The following is a 26,018-nucleotide window of genomic DNA, read 5'->3' as shown; positions in this document are numbered from 1 at the left end:
TGGTAAGGAAGCGCTCTCTCTCTCTCTCTCTCTCTCTCTCTCTCTCTCTCTCTGTGTGTGTGTGTGTGTGTTCATCCGTTTTTTTTTTTTTTTTTTTTTTTTTTGTATCCGGATTTTGACAGGATTAATTTGAGTCAAGCTGGTGATGTCGCGTCTCCCAATACTACTTCGTCATGCGCTTCGCCAAATTTATGTATATATATTTCTCGCACGCACACAATTTGCTTTCCTAATTGGTTCCACGGGGCGGTCAATACTTCTGGCTGGAAAAAAATACTGTCCTCTGTCCTTCCCTTCTGTGTGTATTTCCTCTTCCTGCTAACAATTTTGATGTGTCAGTCTTTTGTGTTACTTTATTGCCTCTAATCTTAAAAGCATTTCTAATATTGTAAGTGATTTACTAGATTTACTTAATTTTTTTCTCTTCTGATAGATATTGAAGTGAATCACCTTGTTCGTTGCGCATCTTTGCGTATGATCAATGACCGTTCTCTATTTTTCTTTTTCCTTTTTTATCTGGTGGACCTACTTTTTAATTTCTGTTTTGTGGTACTTTCTTGATTATAGTACTCTAACTCCTTGGTTGCTGAAAACAATATGACTGTCTTATTGCTATTGATAGAAAAGAGGCTCTGCTCTATCCTCCCCGCAGCGCGCCCGACGTCAGTGGTGATCAAAGCCCCGGCGGACCCGCTGGTGGAGGGTCGTAAGACGCGGCTGGAGTGTGTGGCGGCAGGGGCGTATCCATCCGCCGTCATCTCTTGGGACATGACCATCGCTGGCCGCTCAAAGCTTCTAAAGTCCACGGTGAGTAAAGCCCTACCTGTCCTTTGACCATCAAGTAAACACTTTTCTAAGAGGGACACTGGCCAAAGGCAACAAATCATATAGGAAATAAGACCCACTCAGGTGCCAGTTCCTCAACAATGACTGAAATTTTAGCTAACCCAATTTAGATTTAACCTAACCTAACCAAATCTTTGGCTAAGTATGTAGGTGAACACGTCTCTCCCTTAGCCTGTGAGTGAGTGGTCACACCAACGGACACAGTCCCTTGCCACTATTCTGAAGTAGTAACAGTCTCTCTTGTAACAGTCCTTAGGAATACACGGCATCACTACTCTCTCTCTCTCTCTCTCTCTGCCAGTGAAATGAAAAGTCTTAAACGTCTAAGTAACTACAGATATATATATATATATATATATATATATATATATATATATATATATATATATATATATATATATATACACACACACACTTGTCCACAGACTGCTCAGAGAAGTATCCCTCCAAGCCCCTCACACTGGCCACGCCCTGCGGTCACCTGTCTCTTTTTTCATTGTTGAATTTTTACTCTGTCTTGAATAGAAGGACCACCTCCAAGGGTGCTCATTATAGTATGGCCTTGTGTGTGTGTGTGAGAGAGAGAGAGAGAGAGAGAGAGAGAGAGAGTCGCCACCTTGGAAGCATGTCATTACTCCCCTTCGTCATGAATCATCGCTACTCCTCACTTAGAGACAGCGAGGACTTGTGGTGCAGTTTTTTATTTTTTTTTTATTTATACCATGTGGGCTTTTCACGGGAATTTCTGGGCTAAAGGGGATACTTTTTAGGGTACCTCCTATCTCAAAGCCCACCCGCTAGGAAACCGTTGCCCTGAGTGAGGAAGCCCAACCTGCACTCAGACCGTGGACAGGATTCGAACTCGTGCGCTTGGAGACCCCTCGGATCCCAAAGCACGCATGGTTCCACTGTACCACGGCGGTCCTAATCATTTATCAGCTTGGTGGTGGAAATTTTCATAGGGTAGTGACGAAAGTCTACCAGCGTGTGTGTGTGTGTGTGTGTGTGTGTGTGTGTGTGTGTGTGTGTGTGTGTGTGTGTGTGTGTGTGTGTGTGTGTGCAGGAAGGACGCGAGCCTTTGTGTGGGCAGCGGGGGGCTGCCTTCCTCGCCCCAATAAGCTGAAGAGCGATAGACTTCAATAGATATTTTGGTGTGGCGGCGGACGGGCAGGCGCGGCGAGAGGCTCCCGCCCTTTTGTTGGGCTTTCCTCTTATTCCTCAGTGGAGATTTTCCCCTTTCTTCTTTTCTCCCTTCTTGCTGCCTTTATCTTTTTGCTTTTGTTACTAAAATTTGTCTTCCTTCATAAAAAAAAGATTTTCCCTGTTGTTCCACTTCTCTTCCTCCTCTCGCCACGAGCAGCGCCACCACTGCACACGCTACTCCACCAGACAATGCTGGGGGCGCACACTTCTCCTTCTCAAGGCACGGTTTTCCCTTTCCCTCACACCACACACGGCCTTGGTGAGGCTGCCACTGTTTATGATCAAATGAATTTTTTTGCGTCAATTTTATGACTTCAATTGTGTTTGTGTTCAGCTGTTACTCTCTTTGCCCATTTCTTTCTTCTTTGGTGTGTGAGGAGGGGCTCCCGTCGCGTAGTGTTTGTGTGCACTGATTCTTCACCGATGCAGCACACTTCTTCTGACAGGGAGGAGGGCAAAGGCTACAAGAGGCATATAACATGATGGATGAATAAGCGAGCGAGTTCCAGTCTCGGCGGACTCTTCACGTCGCTATCTGGAACATTATGAGTCCCGAAAGACCATCGACTTACAATTTGTTGGAGAAGTGGAGCAGGCGTGAGATCGACTCGGTCTGCCTCTGGGACGAGGAGATCTGAACACGGCAAGAACACTAATAGAGATTTTTCTCTCCGCTGGCTGCATTTTGTCCACGCTGTCTGTATCGAGGGAGAATTGTGACTACTAATTGTTTCCTCCATCAGATATTTGTGCTAACATACAAAACGGGACCTTTTTTTTTTTCTTATATCTATTTATTTACTTTTTGCGTGCAGTGTTTGTGTTCGTGTTAATGTAATCTGTTGGAAAAAGTCTGAAATGCAAGACTCAGCTCTGTATAAAAGAACTCTTGCTCCACAGGCCCGTTTTACTTAACTTGCTTCAGAAGGTAGCGGGATGGATCTGTGTGTGTGTGTGTGTGTGTGTGTGTGTGTGTGTGTGTGTGTGTGTGTGTGTGAGAGAGAGAGAGAGAGAGAGAGAGAGAGAGAGAGAGAGAGAGAGAGAGAGAGAGAGAGAGAGAGAGTAATTAGATAACATTTTAATACTTAAGGGACAAGGAACTTAATCACTGAATTCTATTTAATATAAATCATTCTTCTTTTCATGTTGGTGGTGGTGTTGACAGTCATTGAGGCTGGGTGACGTCACCTCCTCGTGGCTGCCGCTTGTCCCCGAGGCGAGTGACCACGGCGCCACATTGACTTGCCGCACACAACCCCAACATCCCAGGCCACGCCGCCACCACCTCTACCGTCCTCCAAATCACGTGTGAGTACCTTGTGTAGAGTGTAGAGTAACATGGAGGCACCTGAGGAGACTGAAATGGGGATGGAAGGCGAGTACCTGAGAGAGAGAGAGAGAGAGAGAGAGAGAGAGAGAGAGAGAGAGAGAGAGAGAACAGTAACCATAGCAATATTCACACGCGCAGAAACATCAAACTGTCACATGACATAAATGAATGCGGCGGTGTATCCTCCTGGCCACACGTTATCCGCTACGTGTCGGGGCAGCCTGTGCGGGAATAACCAGACCCTAGCCAGCTCTACTCGTCAACAGGGAACACCTTTCACTTTCACTTGTTTGTCCTTCCCGAGATGAAACAGAAGGTGATTTTTCAGTACGGGCAAGGCGCCACACTCACTGAAAGGCTGCCTCATTGTTCCTTGGCAATGTCTTTAGTCTTTCATAAATTTTATTTGACTATATTTTCGCCCGTGGCCTTCGTGAAACAAAGGATAATATGAGGACGTGTCGTTTTTCTTCGTTTACAAGGCCATGAATATTTATGTGGCATAAACACACATGCGCTAGGAAATTTAGACACTTTCGTTTAAGAAAATTAACATAAGCTACGCTAAAATATAAGTGCATAATTTTTCCTCTTCCACTTAGGTGAGGAATATTGGTGACTCCTGACGCGCTAATTAAACATAAGGTGTGTGTCGTGGTGGGGGTCACGGCGCGCCACCACACACGCTGTAATACCATGGAGTGTAATGTTATCAGTAATTTCATCGAGGATCAGTTACTTCATGATGAGATATATATGAAGCAGCTGCTCATCAGACACACCGCGCCGCCCCTCCACTCTGTTCCACGCTAAGACTTCTCCGAGGTCATAGAGGCTAAATAGTCATAACCTCCAGCCGAGAGGAGAATCTGCAAGGTCGTCCTGTTTGATGTGCACGTGTGATTGAACGGTTGAGTGGCATGACTCAAACCTTGCCACATGTCGACCATACAGCTACGACTGTCATTCACACACCAGTGTTAGGAAGGAAGACTAATGAGTACAAGTAGTCAGTCAAAAACTAATAGCCTCAGTAAAGGAGCAACCGACCGATTGCATAGAATGGCACATTTTAGCTCACAAATTAGAGTTGACAATGATAAGCTAGTGAAACTGAAGAGATGAAGAGCTTTTCGCTGTTTCCTCTTGCATCATATCTGATGGAAACGCTTCACTACATTATTTGAAAGTGAAAAAAAAAAAAAATCAGCTTCAGGATTGCAGGGCAGCTCAGGCGAAGCAGGTGGAAATCTGGGATGTGTCCGTAAATCAGTCTTCACTGTTCGAATCAGTACGTTTCGCAAAGTCCTCTTTCCTGCCGTATGAAATTATTGGGAAATTAATGCATTCATGCAGTACAGTTTGAAAACTCAAATTATAACGAAGGTTTGTCAAAGGAAGAATAAAAGAAAAAGGGTGGAACACAACTCATCGAGTATTACAACGAAATATTCTAACGGTGACCTGACTGAGTAGTGTCGGGAAGTGAAGCACTAACACAGTGCTAAGCGTTGGATGCGCTGCGTCTCCAAATGTAGAAATTAACAACAATGATGAAAATTATAGTTATCTAAAGGACCTAGGAACCCTATCAAAAGAACATTTCCAACCAAAATGTTGAGAATTGGAAGGAAGTGGTGTTGGCGAAGTTCGTGAAGAATTGTTGGGCAAGACAGTAAAGGTGAGCTGCGTCCGTGTGTGGCGGCAGGACAACAGGAAGACCCGCCTCTATCGTTGACAGATGGCCGCGACGACGCCTCCCTCACCGCCTTCCTCGCCGTCACTGCCACGAGAGAATGAGAGCCGCTCTTCCGTTGAAAGTCTGAAAGGAGGCCAAGGTTTTAATTTTTCTCGTGAGAATTTCAAGGAATTTCATATCAGTCTCGCAAGTCAGAGAGAGAGAGAGAGAGAGAGAGAGAGAGAGAGAGAGAGAGAGAGAGAGAGAGAGAGAGAGAGAGAGAGAGAGAGAGAAACGTACAATATTTTCATGGGAAAAATTATATTGTCGGAGTAGGTGACAGGAACAGAGGAAACACACACACACACACACACACACACACACACACACACACACACACACACACACACACACACACACACACACACCGCGGGCGAGCGCGCTCAATGAAAGACTTGTTTCTTTGATTAGAGCCAGATCTGTTTCACTAAGTGGCTAGGTTATGTCTGACGTTGTGGTAGCCAGAGTTGGGCCCAGCCCCGCATCTCTGCATCGTCTTGACCGAGTTATGAAACCTTCTTAGAATTGTAAATGAATTCTAACCAGTAGCAGGCCAAGAGCATTGCCGGGCTGCTGCTCCAATGCCCCTAAACACACCGCACCTGTGACGCGCCTTTGAATAGAGCATCGCAGGCCGACATTACTCTCAAGCCTTCATTTGATTAACCAAGTAAGAGGACAAGAAAACATGACAAAATTAGATAGCCATGAAGTCGTCTGGTGAAGCAAGAATGCGGGGGTTACTTGTTTTTCTCTTGGTTTCAAATTTTACCTTAGAAAGCGTGCAAAGTAATAACCTTGCGTTAAAGGTGCTTCCGTCTCTCTCTCTCTCTCTCTCTCTCTCTCTCTCTCTCTCTCTCTCTCTCGTCGATATGTACCTGGTGACGGCCAATAATAGACTTACTTGTGATTGTTGTTAGTCTTTTATCCCGCGGGAACACAAAGCAGTGTTATTTGGTGAAGGGAAGCTGCACTTCGTTCCCAGGAGCAAAACGAAATTCCCAAGACGTGCAAAATTGACTCCTTGTTGCTGCTGGTACTACTGCTCAAGTTTCTCAGGGTTGATAATAGGACTAATTTTTGGTTAATCTGTATTAAAAAAAGATTGTATAGGACCAAAATCAGTTATGTATTTGATGGGTGCAATAGATTCAGCAATCAGATTTTCAGTACCGAATCAATAGGGAGTTTCAAAGGAAGATTGGAGTGCAGTTAGCGTGGTCAACACGATGAGGTGCATGAAACCAGCGTTAGTAGATGCGACAAGCAGAGTTTCATGACTTTCTTGTACCATAACACTGACTCCTTGCCAGCCGACCATCACCACCATTACTTGACGCGAAGAACAGGACATGTTTCTGTAAAATAAAGTGAAACGTGATGCCAATTATTTACTGTCACGTTTGCCATTAAACTAACTGCGCACATAATTTAACGTGAGAGTGGAATGCTAGCTGCTATGTACTATTACATAACTCATCTCTAAGGTAAACATATTATGACATACAATCTGTTTATATAGTGGATATCGTATATAAAGAGCGAGACAGTGTAGTATATCATCATTCTCCGTTACAATCCCAATACGAGCGTCTTTTCCTGCCACATGCACTGACACATAAAAATATGGATCGACTCCAACCAGGTATATTATGAAGGCCTGTGGCGGGAAATGGTCTGCTGCTCCTCCATGATGGGCGGGAAGGGATGAAGGAAAGACGGCGCTGCAGTGACCCGTGGAGAGAAGGAAGGAAATGATCAAGGTACCGCAGTTTCCCGTGGAGGAGAAGGAGGAGGAAAGGTTGTGTGGAGGGAAAGGAGGGAAGGAAGGGTGATGTGGTGCGGCGGCGCGGCTGTCATATTACTTGTACTCCCTCCGGCTTTCCATGCTCCTTGTATCATTTCATTGTTCATGTTTGTGTTTGAGATGGATGTGTTTGCTTTAGTGTGCGTATATCTCCTTCCTGAAGGTAACATGACGATCTGTTACTTCAGGCCCAAAAATATATTTGTGTGTAGTTTTGTCAGTCCGCGATCACGTATATAAGAATCGTTGTGTGGGTGTATGTGGTGTGCGCAGTGCGCCTGTTACGAGTACTGCCTATAAGAAATATTGTGCCGTTTGTTATTCATATTTACTCTTGGTGATGAAATGCTTCCCCGCGCCCATGTAAATGAAATGGTGAGCGATGCAAAGGACATTAAAAATGAAACATTAGTAATTATTATGATTACTTTGGAAGATAATCACTTCCGTTGGAACTGATATCCAATTCACTAAATAAAACTGTGATTAAAAAAGACTGTGACGAAGTAGAAGAGCATTGCAGAGGCGGGCCAGCATGAGGGTGACTGCGAGGGTGATGGGTTTTTTACGTAAGATTCCCCCCTCTCCCACACACACTATGGTGTTAATCCATTATCACATTACTTCAACCCTAAAAAGGATGGAAGCAGTAATTTGTAGTACATTTTCTGTTCACCGATTCTTTATTTTTTTTATATATATATTTATTTCTCAGTGTTTTTTAAATTTTTTATGAAGGTTGAGTCTGTAAGCGCTGGAGAGGGACTCGGAAATGGAGCGTTGTTTTGCCGCCTGTACATCACTCGTTCTCAGATGGACGGGCACGGCTTTGATGTGATGTGTTGTCTATTAAGTGTCTATTCCGTGTGTTGTTTCTGGAGATGTGTGTGTGTGTGTGTGTGTGTGTGTGTGTGTGTGTGTGTGTGTGCGTGTAAGGTCCGGGTCGGGTCCTGTGGAAGGAGACTTAGAGGAGACAGCAGGAAAATACGCGGCTGGCGGTGAAGACAAAGGGGGCGATACGTTACACCGCTCAGGAATTCTTCTTCATTACCTTCTTTCTGCTTATTCTTCTGCCTCTCGTATTTCCAGGAGGCTCATCTCTCTCTCTCTCTCTCTCTCTCTCTCTCTCTCTCTCTCTCTCTCTCTCTCTCTCTCTCTCTCTCTCTCTCTGATGAACAGACATCAAACAAGGCCGATGACTTGTATTATGGTATAGCTCTTTGTAGCTTCCGCTTGCGCGTGCACACACACACACACACACACACACACACACACACACACACACACACACACACACACACACACACACACACACACACACACACACACTCACAGAAAGAGAGAGAGAGAGAGAGAGAGAGAGAGAGAGAGAGAGAGAGAGAGAGAGAGAGAGAGAGACTCTCTTACAGGAACAAGACATCAGCGTACATTACTGTTGTGTGAGCAAACAAGCAAGCTAGAGAGACAGTCTCGGGGAAGTAAGTCGCCTCCTTCCATAAGCTGCCTTGTAGTTTCTCAAAATCACTCTGTGGCGTACTCTGTCTTCTTTGAAAACTGCCGAAGTGCAATTTCCTTATCGCCTACACACGCAGAGAGAGAGAGAGAGAGAGAGAGAGAGAGAGAGAGAGAGAGAGAGAGAGAGAGAGTAGTTGAAAGGGAAATACAGTTAAATTAGGCCCAGTGAACTTATCGCAACATATGTTTCCTCACGTTGGGAAACTCTGTGAATATGAATCCCTCGGGTGGTGAACCTGATACGATGTTTGGATGCCAGCCCTTACCGAACAGTATGTGTGTGTGTGTGTGTGTGTGTGTGTGTGTGTGTGTGTGTGTGTGTGTGTGTGTGTGTGTGTGTGTGTGTGTGTGTGTGTGTGTGTGTGTGTGTGTGTGTGTGTGTGTGTGTGTGTGTGTGTGTGTGAGTAACAGCAATTTAGCGGCCATCCAGTGCCCCTCTGAGAGTTGGCGGCACAAGAGGGCATGAACGGTGTGCGTGCCGAACAACCCTGCTCGGTCCAGGGAAGGGTAATATTCTTTCATGAATGTAATTTTACGGCCTCCTTCCCGGCCGTAAATAGGAGCCTTTGAAGGGCTGCGGAGATCGCTCTTTCATGTCGCTCACTGAAGGTCTGACTATTGAGAGGTTATTTCTCAGTGCCCATATTGTGCTAATGTTTGAAGTTAGGCCTGCCTGATGAAAGTACTCTTTGCTTTATGATGAACTTAACTCATTGGTAGACTCTGATTTTGTTCTTTCTTTTTACCGCCGTGTGATGAGTGTAAGGGTTACGGTGTAGATAATTGTTAAAGATTGTTTCTTTTATTCCTAGATAAATTATTGTGGTTTTTGTATTCCGGTTTGTGGAATAAGAAATCTATTTTCCACCGCTCTTCCCTCCCTTCCTATATCATTTATAGCAGGTTATTGGCTTAATGATGACGAATGTACATAAACACGACCTTTGCTGCTCTATTCCTCCGCTTGACTACACGTTGCCAGGCAGTTTTCTCATCCACCAGACCTCTCTTTCACACCGTCCTCTACCCAGACCAAGCCTCCGCCCTCCAAACTTCCCTTGTCTCACTCCACCCTTCATACACCATCCTCTCACATCTCCAAGTTGCCGGGCAGTCCTCAACTCATACACCAGACAAATCTTTCACACCATCCTTCACCCAGACCAAGGCCTCTGCCCTCCAACCTCCCTTCTTTCACTCTTCCCTCAGTACAACTTCTCTCTATTTCTCCCCCACAGTCGCTCCGCGCGTGACGCTCAAGCTTGGCTACAATCTGGATACCCGACCTGTGACAGAAGGCGAGGATGTGTTCTTTGAGTGCGAGGTAGCCAGCAATCCACCGCCACTTACCGTCACGTGGTACAAGGACGTGAGTATTGGTCTCTCTCTCTCTCTCTCTCTCTCTCTCTCTCTCTCTCTAAATAAATAAATAAATAAATAAATAAATAAATAAATAGATAAATTAATTAATTATCCATGCGACTTTTATCTCATTTATCTATCTATTTGGGCTGAAGGATTGCTTGGTACTGCCTCAGATTATTCTTCTCTCCGGCAGAAGAAAAGACATTTCAGCCAGCAGGCCACGCGCCCCTCGCCCTCACAGCAGGCACAGAGAGGACTCATGGGAGCAACTAAACCAACGTAACTGCATTTCTTTCTCCTTTTCCCAATATCACCGTGCCCTGCCCTATCTGGCGACAACGTGTCTGTGTATCTGCCGTGTCCCCGCGGGTGTCGTCTTGTTCATGGCGGCTTTGTGGTGGCGCTGTTGGTGGTGATGCACGGTTACGATTCTTTGGACGGCCAGGGGGAGGAAGTGAAGCACGACATGAGGGCGGGCGTGCTAGTGTCCGGCAACAATTTGGTGCTTCAGATGGTGCGTCGAGTCTCCGCTGGGAACTACACGTGTGCCGCCACCAACACCCTCACCACCACCGCCAGTAACAGTGTGGTGCTGGATATCAAATGTGAGTGTACTTCTGCTGCTCCTCCCGTGCATGTGTGTGGGTGTGCATGTGTGTGTGTGTGTGTGTTTGTGTGTGTTTGTCCAAGCATAGTGTTTGTATAGCTGGTGAGGGAGGTAATAGTCAAGACGAGGGGAACAGTGACCAAAAGTTGTGGAAAGGAAGAGGAAATAAAACAGGGGAGGAGAAGGAAGGTGCAGTGAAGGGATAAAAGGCGGGATAGATCAAGGTAGACAACGAGAGAATCAGGCGGGGAGTGTGAAACGTTTGCACAGAGAGAGAGAGAGAGAGAGAGAGAGAGAGAGAGAGAGAGAGAGGGAGGAGGGACGAGAAATGTGTTAACGCTGAAGAAAAGTAAAGGAAAATCTTCTTTGTGAATATCAAGGAAATAACAAGGGAAGAGGAAATTGTAGTGGTGGTAATGGGTAGCAGGGAATAACACACACACACACACACACACACACACACACACACACACACACACACACACACACACACACACACACACACACACACACACACACACACACACACACACACACACGCAAGCACGAGCAATCATGACTGAAATATATAACTCTCTCTCTCTCTCTCTCTCTCTCTCTCTCTCTCTCTCTCTCTCTCTCTCTCTCTCTCTCTCTCCTTCCTTTAATCGTCCTTCATGTAAATAACTTCCCGGTCTTCTGAGGTCACACAACCGCACAGAACACGCTAATTAGTTGACCAAAGTAATGGTAGGGATTCAGCGCTTCAATGCAGATCAACCTGTAAACTATTCTATGTTTTTTCCCTCTACCAAATGTTAAAGTAGAAAATACAATCGGAATCATCGCACGTCTCTTAATGGCCAATTTTCTGCCCAGGGATAAAAGCATTAACGTCGAGCGGAACAAACACTTGATTTGTGTATGTAAAGTGCACCCCGCCATCATAGCCACGAGTGCACCGCTGCCGTAAATACGCGACGCTCACTACACCATTTCGTAATGACCACTAACGACGCAGCGCAGCCACTCACCCAAATGAGAATCACCGAGAGCCCCCGATCTGCTTAGATAATACTCCAATACAGCTGAGGAAAATTTATGTGATGTAGTAAATGCGCTGTTCATCTAATTTAAAGCTGCTTGTTTTACTTGCCTTCAGTAGAAGAAATCTCCATCACATAGTAGTAAAGATGTCAGGCAGTGGAAATTGTTAGCTGCAGGGTAAGCCTTAATTGCTTTGCTAGGAGTCCAGGAAATTGAGGCTGTTCATGTGCTCCCAAATACCACGTGTTTTATGGAATGTACCGGGTGGTGGACCAGCACGGCCAGTATTAGCATTAGACTAAAAAAACTGCCGCCATCAGAGCCAGATATGGCATGGCGCCTTACGGAAAAAATAGTAACGTTATCCGACGCAATATCTGAAACTTGATACATACTGAATGATTTCCCCACCATAACCTCTATATAATTTGCGTATTAATTGTTTCTTGGTAGATGAAGTTCACATTACGCTGTAGCGGCCTAGTGGTGTGGTGGAGAGGAAGCTTGGAGAGCGCGGCGTCCTTAGATCTCCCAGCTGGTGGTGAGCCTCGGGGTGGATTTACCTGCAACATTTTATGGTGTGAGGCGTATCTGAACGTTCATTAGTCTTGCGTATGCTTGTCGACACACGAAAAAGAATACTGGTACACTTGGTTTTGATGGAATACAGAATTAACAAGGCCATCACCTCAGGGCTCACCGCTGAACAAATCTTCGTCGTGTTGCCTTGTTGTGTCCACGATTGTATCCGATATTTTATTTTGTCTGTACTAATGGCTCGTGTTTCTTTATTATGAACTAGAGAGACATGTTGGGCAAGGAAAGCGTTTCCGAAGATTTGGAATTATAATACACTGGCTTCTCTCTCTCTCTCTCTCTCTCTCTCTCTCTCTCTCTCTCTCTCTCTCTCTCTCTCTCTCTCTCTCTCTCTCTCTCTCTCTCTCTCTCTCTCTCTCTCTCTCTCTCTCTCTCTCTCTCTCTCTCTCTCTCTCTCTCTCGTGCCTCAAAGTACGTGGCAGTGGCGGTGACTAATCATCATTGGTGTTCGTATTTTCAAAATACGTGCGTTTCTCATTCAATACTTATGCTTTAGTCACGCGACACTTCATTATTCACGTTGGAATTTTCAGGCGAGAGTTACCATTTCCAACGTGCTGTAAAACGTTTTTCACACAGCTTGACTGCCGGAAAACCCAACATTTCCTGAAAATTTCCCGCACATTTCCTGGTTGTCGGTCACGTTTCCGCGCTGGACCAAAATGTGTTCATTCACTTGCCTTTCCTTTCATGAGTCTTTGAGGCATTTGTAAGATAGGAGATTTTTCACTTGTTACTCTCTCAGCACCGAGCACTCCTTCACATCCTTTGCTCCGCTTTCAGACCCATCGGCGTCCTTTAGTACATAAACTGACGCGGCTATTTTGGTGTGGCTCTCTGATTCAGCCTTTCATCCCTTTCTGTAGCATCCGGTACTCCTTTCAGGTCACTCTGGATCGTCACGCCCTGACTGACATAAAGAAGGCACTGGGGGACATGGGAATAGTGGGCTCCTCAACACGCGTATAGCAGTTAGTTTCATGAGATTTCACGTAGAAGTGAACATTAATCACAGCAAAATGAGCTTACCGGCCACAGCCCCTCATCAACTTTAGGCTACTAGTATATTAATTAAAGGAGGAAAGAATTGCACGAATAATAGAAATTTAAGAAGATATCTTGAAGTTTATTTTATATCTCCCTTTTCTTTTGCAACCAAGGAAGACAAAGAGACTTGACAATTCTTCTTCCTGACGCACCAAAATCGAACACACAAGCCGCAATTCTGGCGGCGGGCGGGCGGCGCCTCTCAGCCTCTATTAATCTCCATGAGGACAGTCAGGACGCCGCTCCCCGCCTGTGAGTGTGTGTGTGTGTGTGTGTGTGTGTGTGTGTGTGTGTGTGTGTGTGTGTGTGTGTGTGTGATTATCTTTTGTCCCCATCAGTCTTTCTCAGTTTGACTCCTTTTGTCTATTTAAGTAAATTTATATAGCCTTCGTTCCTCTCTCTCTCTCTCTCTCTCTCTCTCTCTCTCTCTCTCTCTCTCTCTCTCTCTCTCTCTCTCTCTCTCTCTCTCTCTCTCTCTCTCTCTCTCTCTCTCTCTCTCTCTCTCTCTCTCTCTCTCTCTCTCTCTCTCTCTCTGTCTGTCTGTCTGTCTGTCTGGGACGAGCAACCACAGTCTTGTCTAAGTGAAGGAAGATGTGTTGCTCCCGGTGCGTCCCACGCCCACATGCACCCATGAGGTCCTTTTAGCTCAGAAAGGGCGTCCGTCCGTCACAGAACGCAATATCCAGGAGAGCCGTTCTCAAGCCGTCTTACTTGTTTGTTTACCGCTTTGTGCAAGCGACAGAACAGTCTAACAAAAAAAGTCATCTTTTTCTTTCGTGGCACAAAAGTAGAAAAGAACGTTCAGCTAACACGAGTTTCGGTAGTTACATATTTTTAGATTCTCTTTTTCCCCCATCAAGCAACACCTCACAGACTCACACTGCTCGTAACACTGCGAGTAAAAGCACATGGCGGCGGTGCTGGTATTCTGCCCTAATGGTGCAACGAAATTATGTCGCAGACTGTATGCGATACCGCCAGTCTGAAGAGAAGCGACAATATAAACACACACACACACACACACCTCATACTCTCTCGCCCTCCAAACACAGATTTGCCGGTGTGTGTGGACGGGCCTCAGAGCGTGGTGGTGGCCGAGGGCGAGGACGTGCGTCTCACCTGCAGAGTGGACGCTAAGCCAGAGGACGACCTGCGGTTCACTTGGTATTTCAACAACACACTGGACACCGTTGAAGTAGAGCGACACAGAGTCCAGGTCCGGCCAGGTCTCAGCTACCTCGATTATACCCCCAGGTATTGTGTCCTCCACTATCCCTTCTGTTACTATTATGAAACAGAGGACACTATCATTTATATCTCTGATCAAGCTGTCTTCAGGGCGTCTGGACTGGGATTAGATACGTATCTCTTGGTCTTATTGTTGGTTGGCATACAAGGTGTAACATGAGTTTCTGCAAATGCTGCTACAAGCGAAAGTAAAAATTATTTGAAATAGAAAATGCTCTCTCTTGTAAGTATTTTGAGGCTTTGTTTAACCGTGGGGTGGGTGATATTGACGTAGTACAACAGCTAGCCCGGGTGGCCGTCTTATGTCGTAAAAACACTGTCAACACACTCCACCTTACTGTAAGCGTGCAAGTTTTCTTTCTTTCTTTCTTTCAAAATCATGTATTACAAGCTTTTAAATATATTTCATTGGCATCACACATCCATCAGCCTGCTGCTAGCCTCTCTTCTTACACCTCCCCATCCTGCCAGGCAAAGTGTCACGTAGTGTATTATTATATACTTGCCATTTACAGCGGTGCTGACATTGTATAATGTTTATCTGCAAATCACATATCCATCAATCGTACTCATCTCATTACATGACACTGTGACACCCAAAACTCGAAGCAATGGTGACTGAATAACTCACAATTTCACCATCGGACAATCCACATCAACACGTCATTTCTGCAAGTTTTGTGTTATCACTGTATGATGTAGTGAGGCGAGTAGTATTGGTGTACAGGTGATTCATTGATGAACACTGCACAATGTTAGCACGGATGTAATTAATTGCAACTAAGATGATGGGCTACTTGACACCTCGCCTGGCAGGGCGGGGAGGGAGATGGATAGAGGCTAGCCGCGATCAGCTGTTTGCTTCACGCCAAGACGGTGAGTTAATACATTTAGATCGTACTGCATGATTTTTTATGGAAAAAATCTGTTAGTAATGACACACACTCACAGTAAGGTGGAGTGTGTTGACTTAATGTTTCCACGACAAAACAGTCGTCGCGGCACAACCGTTATATGTCAGCTCGCCTCGCTTGAAGAAAGCACAGCTACAGTACTGTACCTTGTCATGATATTAATCTCTGGTCTCCGTGGCGGGTACAGTCTCTTTACACTGGTATATAGAAAGACCTGCGTATTTTACGAGATTCAACATTTTTGCAGACTCTAATCCAAGTATGTGCCACAGGTCTTCGCGGGACTACGGGAGCCTGGCGTGCTGGGCGACCAACACCGTGGGCACGCAGGCCGACCCGTGCCAATTCACCGTCCTGGAGGCAGGTCAGCACCTCACCCTGTCCCAAGTCGGTAAGAGTAAGAGGAAGGGAATGGGATGCGGAGGGCAGCAGTGTATGGGCCTTCATTGCTTTCATGTTCACCACTCCTATTGAGTGACAGGATTGCCGTACACTCTGACTCTTATTGTCTGGAGTCTTAGCTATTCCTTTTGGGCAGTAATGTTTGAAAGAGAGAGAGAGAGAGAGAGAGAGAGAGAGAGAGAGAGAGAGAGAGAGAGAGAGAGAGAGAGGAAATGGGGAGTACAAATCGTCGCACACACAACTTTACAGACGCATTGCTCCTTCAACAAATGTATTCCATCCGATACTCATCTCCTTTCACTCGTGCGTTGCCCAGGCCCGATTGCGCACCCTCCCTTCCCTCCCTTCCTTTTTCCGGCACATCCCCGCCCCGGCTATGTATAAACACGGTGCACGTCCAGTTCCGTCCACCTCTTAGCCCGCCCTCACCGCGCCCCAACAAACACTCGCTTCCCCTTCCCCTCAGGGCCGCCAGAGCGCGTGGAGAGCTGCGATCTGGTCAACCTAACTGGAGGGACCCTGGAGGTGAAGTGCTCCCCTGGGCATGACGGGGGCCTGCCGCAGTGGTTCATCGGGCGGGTGTACGATGCAGTCTCCCATAAGCTGCTCGCTACTATGGAGGAGACCACGCCGCGCTTCCAGATGAGCGGCCTCACCCCCGGCCACGATTACGTCATCACCATCACCGCCGTCAACAACAAGGGCACCAGTGAACCCCAGGAGATCGATGCGATACGGCTCAAGGTAGTGATAGGGAGTGACTCGCCTTTCCTTTGCCTCGTTTTGTTATTGGGAGTGCACGTGTTTGCTCTCAGCTATATCTCTCTCTCTCTCTCTCTCTCTCTCTCTCTCTCTCTCTCTCTCTCTCTCTCATTAAATTCATACTGCAATAATTTTAGGGCTACATCGCCGTAAGACCGAAGGAAGTAGTTAAGGTGCCTTTGTTTGTGGAAGGAGGATTTTGACTTATCTCTTGCATAACTGTACGTGCATAAAGTGCCACCGGACTGCTAAACAATTAGAAAATTAATTTATCGGTAAAAAAAAAACAAGAGAATCACAAAATCCGTTGTGTATTTTCCTATTTTGAGCCCATGTTGATGCGATAACAAGGCGGCAAGGTTTCTTAACCCCTTGAGTATACCATGACGCGTTTCCATCTTCATTCTGGTTACTATTTGGTGATTTCATACAGTTTCAGAAACTCATGTCGGGGATTAAAATAGTGAAGACTGTGGCTATTAATCTTTTGACCTCCAAAGACCCTTCTTAATGTCAATAAAATGGTCTAATCCCACACAAATCTCAAGGTAAAGCGTCCCAGTACTGAAGGGGTTAAGTCGTTGTAGATGGTAGTACTCATAATGGTAGTGAAGGCTATGATAGGTGGAAATGGCAGCAGTAATGATAGTAGCAACTGTAGCGGTTTGGTAATTATGTATGTGGTCATGTTTGTCCCCGTGAAAATATTGATGTCCGTAATGGCGACGCAGGTGATAAATGCATCGCCCATATTACTGCGGAGGATAATAAGAGGGATGATTGGTGTACACTACAGAGGATGATGGTGGCGATGATAATGCATGGATAATGACAACACACAAAATTATCGGACATTCCACGTGACGCAAGTGGTAATTTTTAAACGGCTCAGAAAGGTTTGTTGAACGGACGAAAGAGATGGAAGTTATGACGCCTAGTTTGATAGTTTTAGATGAATAAAAAATGCTCATCACCATTGTTAACCCCTTCAGTACCAGGATGTGTTTTCATATTTATTCTGGTTAATATTTGGTGATTTTAAATAGCTTCAGAAATAATAGTGAAGACTGGCCATTAATCTTCTGACCTCTATAGACACTTTCCAATGTAAGCAAAATCGTCTAATTATACCCGAAAATAAAGGTAAAAATGTGTCTCAGAATTGAAGGGGTTAAAGTTAGATATGGGTACACTATTGTAACAGGAAAGACAACACATGGTGCATCATAAAATAATCGCATGGCTTGGCAGGAGGAAGGCTACAGAAAGACAGACGACTCATACATGTCATTACTACTGCCACCTCTAGGGAAATCTCTCCATATTAGGAACAAGAAAGAGGATAATGAGGAAACCCAGTCATTCTATATTGGCAATCCTCTCCTGTCACCTCTATCCGAACTGCCATCGTATCCAAGACCGTCCTTATCCACACGATCCTTCCATACTGCTTTCATTTACCCCGAAGGTTCCACTACCAACATCCCTTGCCCAAACTTCTTACCCACATGATCTTCCCAAACCCAATCCACTCTCTTCATTTAACCATACTTCAAAACTTCTAGTATCCACACCCTTCACCCACACCACCCACCCATTCCCATTACCCTCCTCTCCCTGCCACACGGTCCTTGGTACACCCACAACCGCACTCCGAGGCCATGCGAGGGTTCCTGAACTGCACGTGCACGCAGGTGGCGGAGAAGCGGATGGGTGAGGTGTCGTCTCCTGGAGTGTCGCCGCTGGTCGGGGTGTTTCTCGGCCTCGTGGGCGGCTTCGTCGGGCTCCTGCTGCTGGCCGTGTCCTTCACTCTCATTCGCTCCTATAGGTATGTACGTGTCATTTTTATTTCATTTATTTATTTATTTATTTATTTATTCATATGTGTGTGCTTGGAGAGGATTATGTATTGCTACAGGCCACTCAAATACTGACGAGTCTCCTTCACTGCCGAAGGTGTCGGTGTCTAGTAGCTGGGAGTGACGGGACGCGGGAGAATGCGGGGGACGGCACCTCGTCTCACGCCCCCACCGCCAAGACCTCGCCAACCACACACCCGCTGGATACACGACCAGGACCTGACGTATTACTCTCCGCCAGCAGTGAGTGTTTCCCGTCATGCACCTCTACTGCTACTACTACTGCTACTTCTACTTCTACTTCTACTTCTACTTCTACTTCTACTTCTACTTCTACTACTACTACTACTACTACTACTACTACTACTACTACTACTACTACTACTACTACTACTCTCTCTCTCTCTCTCTCTCTCTCTCTCTCTCTCTCTCTCTCTCTCTCTCTCTCTCTCTCTCTCTCTCTCTCTCTCTCTCTCACTGTTTTGCTGGATACTTTTAAGTACTCTTGAGTACTGGCTTCCGCTCATACTGCTCTCTTGAACAGGGTAGAATAAAAAACGTTTCGTCTCATCAACTCTCTTCTTTAACTGACAGTTTTCATCCTCTCTCCTCGCTGCAAGGTTGCATCTCTTGCTGTCTCCTATCGCTAACTTCTCCTTTGACGAGGGCCGCCATGAATGATCAGGTGCGAAAGTCTGGCCAGTGAGTGACAGGCGATACGCCTAAGAAGGATATGCAGTTAAGACTCCGCCAATCCATTCCATTCCCGGCAGGCCGCGCCTTGCCCCTCCCTTCTCACGGCGCCACGCCCAGAGCCCGGTTGGTGACCAGCTACTGCGGTGTTGACGCCAGGGGCTCAGGTGGCGAGGTGGTGACCAGCGGTGAAGGCGGCGATGACGGGCAGCTGTCCTGGAGTAGACGCATGTCATCCTCCGTATGAAGTGGCGGGCGCAGGATGGCAACAAGCCAGGTAAGATGAACGTCTCATGATTGGATGATTAGTATAAAACTTACTGTGATTGCAAGTTTTACCGCTGCTCTCATTAAAATTATGACATGACTGTTACCATCGGTCAATAACAAAATTTAAGTAAATTTAGGAAGAGTAAGGTATGATACATAGAGAATGAAGTGAAGACTGAAGAAGGGGGAGTTGCACCACGCACTGTAGGGCACCTCAGTAACACCAAGTTCAGCGCGTGGTGGCAGCCTGGCAGGGATGATAGCGGCAGGCCTTGTGGCAAAGCGCTGCGTGCCTCGTGCGTCTCCAAGGATGTGTGGAGGTCCAGAACACTCCTCCCTCTGCCGCGCCGCGTGTGTAATACATAAGAGCAAGAGCTCTGTCTCTCCCTCTGATTCCGTCAGGTTAAGGTTAAGCATCTTCTGTGAAGAGGTCATCGTCTCTGCCGCCCCTGTCACCCTCACCCTCACCCTCACGTCGTTTGTTTTCATGGTCTTGTTAACGGGTTTTGCCAATGGGCCGCGGATTTTAGCAGTAATATTGGTTTTCAAATGTTAATTACGTTTGGCGTTACCTCGGCAGCAATATTCCGCGTTTTACTTCAAGCCGTGTTTGCGATTCAAATTTCACCTGAATTAAATTTCGGTTTGAAAATGTGAAAACTTGTTTGAAGTACTGTGTGAAATGAAATCCTAAAGCGATGGAATGAAAATGAAGCGAAGGCCTGCCATGAGAGATGTGACAGAGAAAACTTTACTCGCCAAGCTGCGGAATACACTCGAAGGCATCAGTCACTCTGTCCGAAGATCTGGAACGTTCTTCCATGAACTAGTCACTACGTGACTCCGAGGCACCAGTCACTTCGTGTGAAGCTGATGCACACTCCTAATGCTGCGCGATTAACTTGTTATTAGTTATTTGAATCAACTAACTCAATTTTACCTTTCGTTTCAGTATGAAGAATTCCGCGAGCCAGCCCCGCGAGCCCGGGAAGGCAGCCTGGCAGAGCACCGCGCTCCCGCACGCCGCTGTGAGGCTGAGGGACCACCGCGACTGGCTGACACTGAGACACAGAGAGAGAGAGAGAGAGAGAGAGAGAGAGAGAGAGAGAGAGAGAGAGTCTTTCCTACGGTTGTCAACTCTTTGTCAGTGGAAGGAGAAAGTGAGTTAGCCAGTCAGATTTTCAGTATCACAGTTTCCAGAGCGTGCATTTCCCTGCCGTGCAAACTCCGCCATGCGACACCAAGACGAGCAGCTTTCTCCCATCCCCCTCCTCCCTTGTAACTATTCCTCCCATCTTCCATCTCTCTCTCTCTCTCTCTCTCTCTCTCTCTCTCTCTCTCTCTCTCTCTCTCTCCATTCATCCCATCCACGCTCCTCTCACTCTCAATATCCCCAGTGTTCTTTGCGGTGAACAGAGAAGAGAAGCACTCTTATCAGATCTCAGTGATTGCATATTTTGGAAGCTCTCTGTGCCAGTATGAGAGAATTACCATTATGTGAGCACTAGAAGTTACATCAGCTGATGAAGTGAAAACTTTCGGTGACACTTAGTGGTATCGAAGTGTCTAGTGAGAACGTGCGGGTGGAGAGAAGTGCCCCAGTGCGCGGGGATGCCTTACGTCTATCAGCTGCGTGGTGCCACGAAGGGTACAGCAAGGCCGCAGCTGCACCTTCGCCAAACTGCAAAGAGAAGTACTAGTTTGCTCCCAGAACCAAGAGATTTCCAATATATTTTGATGTATAAGGATGTATTCCTCTTTCTCTTCTTCCTCCTGCTCTACTTATCCGTTGTGTTCGTTCCTTGCCCCAGCCCTTACAAATGGTACAAATCCTGAGCACGACTCTCCACATATCACGGGCAGGTGTCGCCTCACGCCTCACTTCCCAGCAGCAGTGAGCGTGTTGCCGTAATGCTGGTTCTTCCGGGTGATCCTTGACCTTTCTACTTTATAACGCGTCGTCTGCTTCAAGCGGCGGCGCGCTGGCCGGCCAAGCCACATGCTTGGTGCCCGCGTCGATCCACAGACTTAACTTGCAGGCCTCCAGGGATTGAGTGTTCAGCGGGATAGGTGTTCAGGCCAGAGCGTCATGTATTTATATGTGTCCCATAAGCACTTGCAGTAAAAGACGCTGAAGTTAATAGTGTTTCAATGGTTCATCCTCCGGCTTCGCTATCCGTATGCTACAAAACAATTGTTATGTGCAAAGGGGAAGAAATATTACTGTAGGACGAGTAAAGCTTTCAAATTGGTATGTTTTCCTTACACATGAAATAAAGTGGACAGTAGCAGAGACGAAAGAGTAGGTGCATTGTTTTGTTCCCTGTGCTGTGCTCTCCGCTCTCTTCTACAGGTACCAGAGGGACACTGGAGGGGAGGAGGGCTTAGGAAGCGGTACAAAGCGGAAGAGGTCACAAGAGGAAGAAAGAACGGAAGGTACAAATTGAGGGTAAGTACATGATGACATTGTAGTGCATGATGACATGATAATACAACAAGTAATTTGCAAGTTGTAGATTAGCATTGATCATCTGACATGCAGGTATTGTAGGGTCTGAAGGAAATCCTATTATGCTGTAACAGTTCGGCTGGCAGGTGAGTAATCACGCCAGGCTACTTTCCTCATTCCTGTCACTTTGCAACTGGACTAAACCTTAGCCCGGTTGCAGATTGCGGTTGTTGATCTGTCCCAGCCAATAGTCAAAGTCTTTATGGTACGGGCAGTGTTTGGTAATTTCACACAACCATCAAAACGGCACTTTGTCCGTATTTTACTGACCACAAACAGTAAGCTAGTCAGCGGGCGAACTGCCGGCTTGCGGTGGAGGGCACAGTTCGATCATCTGGACGCACCTTAATGTATCTCGCCGCGCACTCAGGGATCACGAAATATCAGACAAGATGACGACCCTTTCAAGGATAACAGATTACTCACAAATAAAATCACACGTCCTCAACCAAACAAAAACTTAAGAGCGAGAATGGATCTTTCTTTTCACCTCCTCCTCCTCCTCCTCCTCCTCCTCCTCCTCCTCCTCCTCCTCCTCCTCCTCCTCCTCCTCCTCCTCCTCACCTTGTACCTTGATAACACGCATTCCTCAGTTACTCATGTTCCTTGCCCTTTCTAATCCTCCCTCCACGTACCACCTCCCTTCACACGCCCCCACTTTACCGGTACTCCCACATTCCGTATATTGGTCATTTCGTGCCGCAAATATTAGACGTCCTATACATCAGCGTCCGCATCCCTCGCCTCGATATTAGTGGTGGTGGTGGTGGTGGTGGCAATGAGAGAGAGAGAGAGAGAGAGAGAGAGAGAGAGAGAGAGAGAGATTGATGGAACAAGAAATTGTTGAACCCACGGCAGTAAAATGATATCCGCAGGAGTGACAGCCAGTGAAAGTAGATATGGAGGCCAGAAACTAATATCACCTCCTGCTGCTCCTCCTGTTATTCATCTTACTTTCATCCTTTTATTTCTTCTCATCCCCCCGCACCTCCTCCTCCTTCTCCTCCTTCACTCTAATTTTACTAAATACGTAAGAAAAACAGTACGTCGATTTTAATGATATATTTGTATTGAACCTCAAAGCAAATTGTATTATAACATGCGAACACATCGGAAGTCTCCACGCGCAGAGTACTCACTGGGACACGTCCTGCCACACTCCCCTCAGCTACACAACAGGTGGAGTAGGAGGAGGAGGAGGAGGAGGAGAACATGGTCTTGTTTCCTTACTTTTTCCGGGCCAGACTTCGTGTCCTGCCTTTGTGATCAAGCTTCACTGTAACTGTTTGCTTCCATCACTCCTTTGCCCATGCAGCAGTGTACTGGATTTGCAGATGGGTCAGTGAATTCTGTGTTCTGTAACCGACTACACTGTACTATGTTAATATTGCTTTTGCCATATTATTCAGTGACCTCAGGATGAAAATTGATTAAGTTTGAACCTGAAAAGTCACGAGAAACGCGAGTAGAGGCACCAGAGGTTCAACTTTATCAAGCACTTTCTTTCTTTAAGATGCAATATTCGAGCTGCGTCTCTACAACGACAAATTCCGGAGCAGTAAGGATCTGCTCACTTTCCAAAGGATACTACTAAATTATCATTTTCCTCAGCATAGAAGGACCAAGTTGATCCTTTTCTCGAGGAAGGAATCTTACGAGGAAAAGTTTGAAAAGTTAAATTCGCTCTCTTTGGAGAAATAGCTCCTCGTGGAGGAGTAATCAACGACGGGGACATTCCGTCTGGAGATTTCCTTACGTGGTGCAACACAACTCTTTCTCAAGTTTGAAAGTGACTATCGCCACCTCTGTGAAGGCATCCACTTGCCCGGAGACGACATACTTGGTTGTTTGATCCACAAGAATGTGTGATATCACCACCACTTCTAATAAGTCATCCACTACTCTGCCAACAACATTTCCTGTGTACTTAGTTGATGTTCGTCAGTCTACATGGATAGAGGGACCGCACGTCATGCTCAGATGTGATGTGTATGTACTTTTCCCTCTTTTCCGCCTTATTTTGATCTTCCTTATCAACATAACGTACATTTCCCCTCCTGTGTCACTTTCGTCCTTCTTACCTTAATGCCGAGACCGTCAATGTATGCTTTGAGGTTAGTCATCTTATTTCGTCATGTACTTATGAAAGTGTGTGTGTGTGTGTGTGTGTGTGTGTGTGTGTGTGTGTGTGTGTGTGTGTGTGTGTGTGTGAGTGTGATAACGTGAATAAAATTGCCTTCATTTTGTGTGGAGTTTTACCATTGAAATACTATGTAAATGAAGTGTATGTGAATGTGTGCTCGTATACTCACGCACACACACACACACACACACACACACACACACACACACAGACATGCGGTGCCTCTCACTCAGTGGTGCGCGGTGACGGGTTTGGAAGGGAAGCAAAGGGCGTCACGGCGCTCCATGCTCAACACGCCCCGTGAATGGCAATGACTTGCAAACTTGGGTGTCGCGCTGAACTTTTCTTTTGGGGCAAATTACCAACAAAACAGTGAGATGGAAGGCGGTGGTGGCCGAGCACTGGGGGGACGGAAGGGATCGAGAGAGGGGGAAGGAATGAATGAAGAAGGAAGGAAAGGATGGCGGTGATTGAGTCTCATACACAGGAGTAGTGGAAGACTCGCCGCATAGCCAGCCGCCTGTTGCTGCTGGTGCTGCTGGCGTTGCTGCTTCTGCTCAGGTGAAGTATGAGCACCTGTCTGGTCAGGTAGGCTTTATTGCATCCATTCCTTGCCAGACTGAGGGCCTCTGGCAGCGTGGTGGGCTATACACTGGCAGAAGGGAGTGTACTCTAGGTGCTCGCGGCTGGTGCATGATGGGCTGTTCCACCTTCCACGTAGCTCATGAGTCTTGCTTCCCTTGCTCTGTGTGTGTGTGTGTGTGTGTGTGTGTGTGTGTGTGTGTGTGTGTGTGTGTTCGTATTTCCATGTAAATAACTCGAACTCAGACTCTCCCTCCAAAGTTTCAAAACACAATACCTTTAGAAAGGAAATTTTACTCCACCCTACTCAACAAATTTGGACAAGTTAACAGTTCATCGCAGCTCGGGTAATCATTACTCAGCGTTGAGGCGGGGAAGGATCAGAAGGCAGAAGGTCAGAGGTACGAACTAAGAATTATGCAACGTGGAATGAAGGACAGGAAAGGGCGAAAGTGAAACGGGTTGCTGAAGGAAATAAAAATAGAGAGGGAGATAGAAAAACTAACGAAAAGTTTGTAAAATGCAGCGAGCAAAAGCAAACAGCAAAGTGTTTGACAAGTGCGACATAAAACAAAGGACAGGGATTTGCAAGCTTCATTCATGTCAGAGTTTTGTGATGCTCTTTCACCTCGCCCAAAGTGAACCACGGCCTGGTTGATACAGTGCTGACACGTGTCTCTGCTGGGTTAATTCACTTTTAATCGGCAAGGTTGTTCTGAACTATGGATATGCGTATATGCAGACAGCTATCACTTTTCTTTTTACATTCAAAGTAGACACAGAGTATTCATTCAAGTAAAGCGTCCTTGAAATATCAGAATAAAAAGGAAAGGAATGATTGGAAGAACAAAAGACGAGAGAAAAGAAAGAAAAATTGGATCAGTAGAAAAAGAAAACAAGAAAGACAAGCAGATCATCTACTCCACCTCCTCCGTCTTGAAACTTAAAACTTTCTAATAAGGTCACCTCCGTCCCCGACGCCCCCACTTACTCAACTCTCTCTCTCTCTCTCTCTCTCTCTCTCTCTCTCTCTCTTCAAATCTTGTAGGATGTGTTTCAGTGGTGCCGCGTCCTTCCCTTCCAGCGGAGCCCCGCTGGAGGGTGTTTTGCAGCCTTGAGTGGGGCGATTGTGCGAGGCGATTCAGGCTCCCACGACTAGTTTTAGTGATGATCCTCCGCGTCGCGCATGAGTGTTTGGCACGCCATCCACCTCCACAGTGTCTGCAGCGCCATCCAATACAGCCCAGGCTCGCCGCCACGCCAATATGTCCCTCGCATCCTCAAGTCGTGGTTGTCTGGCCTGCACGGGAGGCGCATTCAGCACATAGGCGGGCAAGGCGCCCAAACACACACTGGCAAAACAAACACGGTGGGGAAGGAAGCCACCTCGGGTTTTGCGTCAAGGATTTGCATGCAAGTTTTACTACACGACGAGTTCTGATTTGTATGACGTGTATCATTTGTTTGACGCACCAAAGCAGGCCGTGGCGGGGAGGAATTTATTCATAATAGCTCACGCCGCATATTTCCACCAAAATAATGCCTCATGTTAGCA

The 26,018-nt window shown here is 46.4% G+C and overlaps 1 protein-coding gene across 1 annotated transcript in view; it reads left to right on the top strand.

The window, feature by feature from the left end:
- The window catches only part of LOC123503644 (hemicentin-2-like), a 232,601-nt gene that overhangs the window by 196,142 nt on the left and 10,441 nt on the right, over window positions 1–26,018 (top strand). Inside the window, 12 exon segments of the mRNA XM_045253578.1 lie at window positions 653–807; window positions 3,215–3,297; window positions 3,299–3,357; window positions 9,678–9,808; window positions 10,250–10,409; window positions 14,134–14,335; window positions 15,516–15,607; window positions 16,112–16,389; window positions 18,102–18,235; window positions 18,364–18,509; window positions 19,040–19,236; window positions 20,182–21,678. Coding sequence (XP_045109513.1) covers window positions 653–807; window positions 3,215–3,297; window positions 3,299–3,357; window positions 9,678–9,808; window positions 10,250–10,409; window positions 14,134–14,335; window positions 15,516–15,607; window positions 16,112–16,389; window positions 18,102–18,235; window positions 18,364–18,509; window positions 19,040–19,206 — 1,607 coding nt within the window. The 3' untranslated portion in view covers window positions 19,207–19,236; window positions 20,182–21,678.

The sequence above is a fragment of the Portunus trituberculatus genome, chromosome 14 (assembly GCF_017591435.1).
Source record: "Portunus trituberculatus isolate SZX2019 chromosome 14, ASM1759143v1, whole genome shotgun sequence".
NCBI classification, from domain to species: Eukaryota; Metazoa; Arthropoda; class Malacostraca; order Decapoda; family Portunidae; genus Portunus; species Portunus trituberculatus.
The sequence above is the reverse complement of the archived record's forward strand: the minus strand, read 5'-3'. Positions and strand labels throughout refer to the sequence as shown.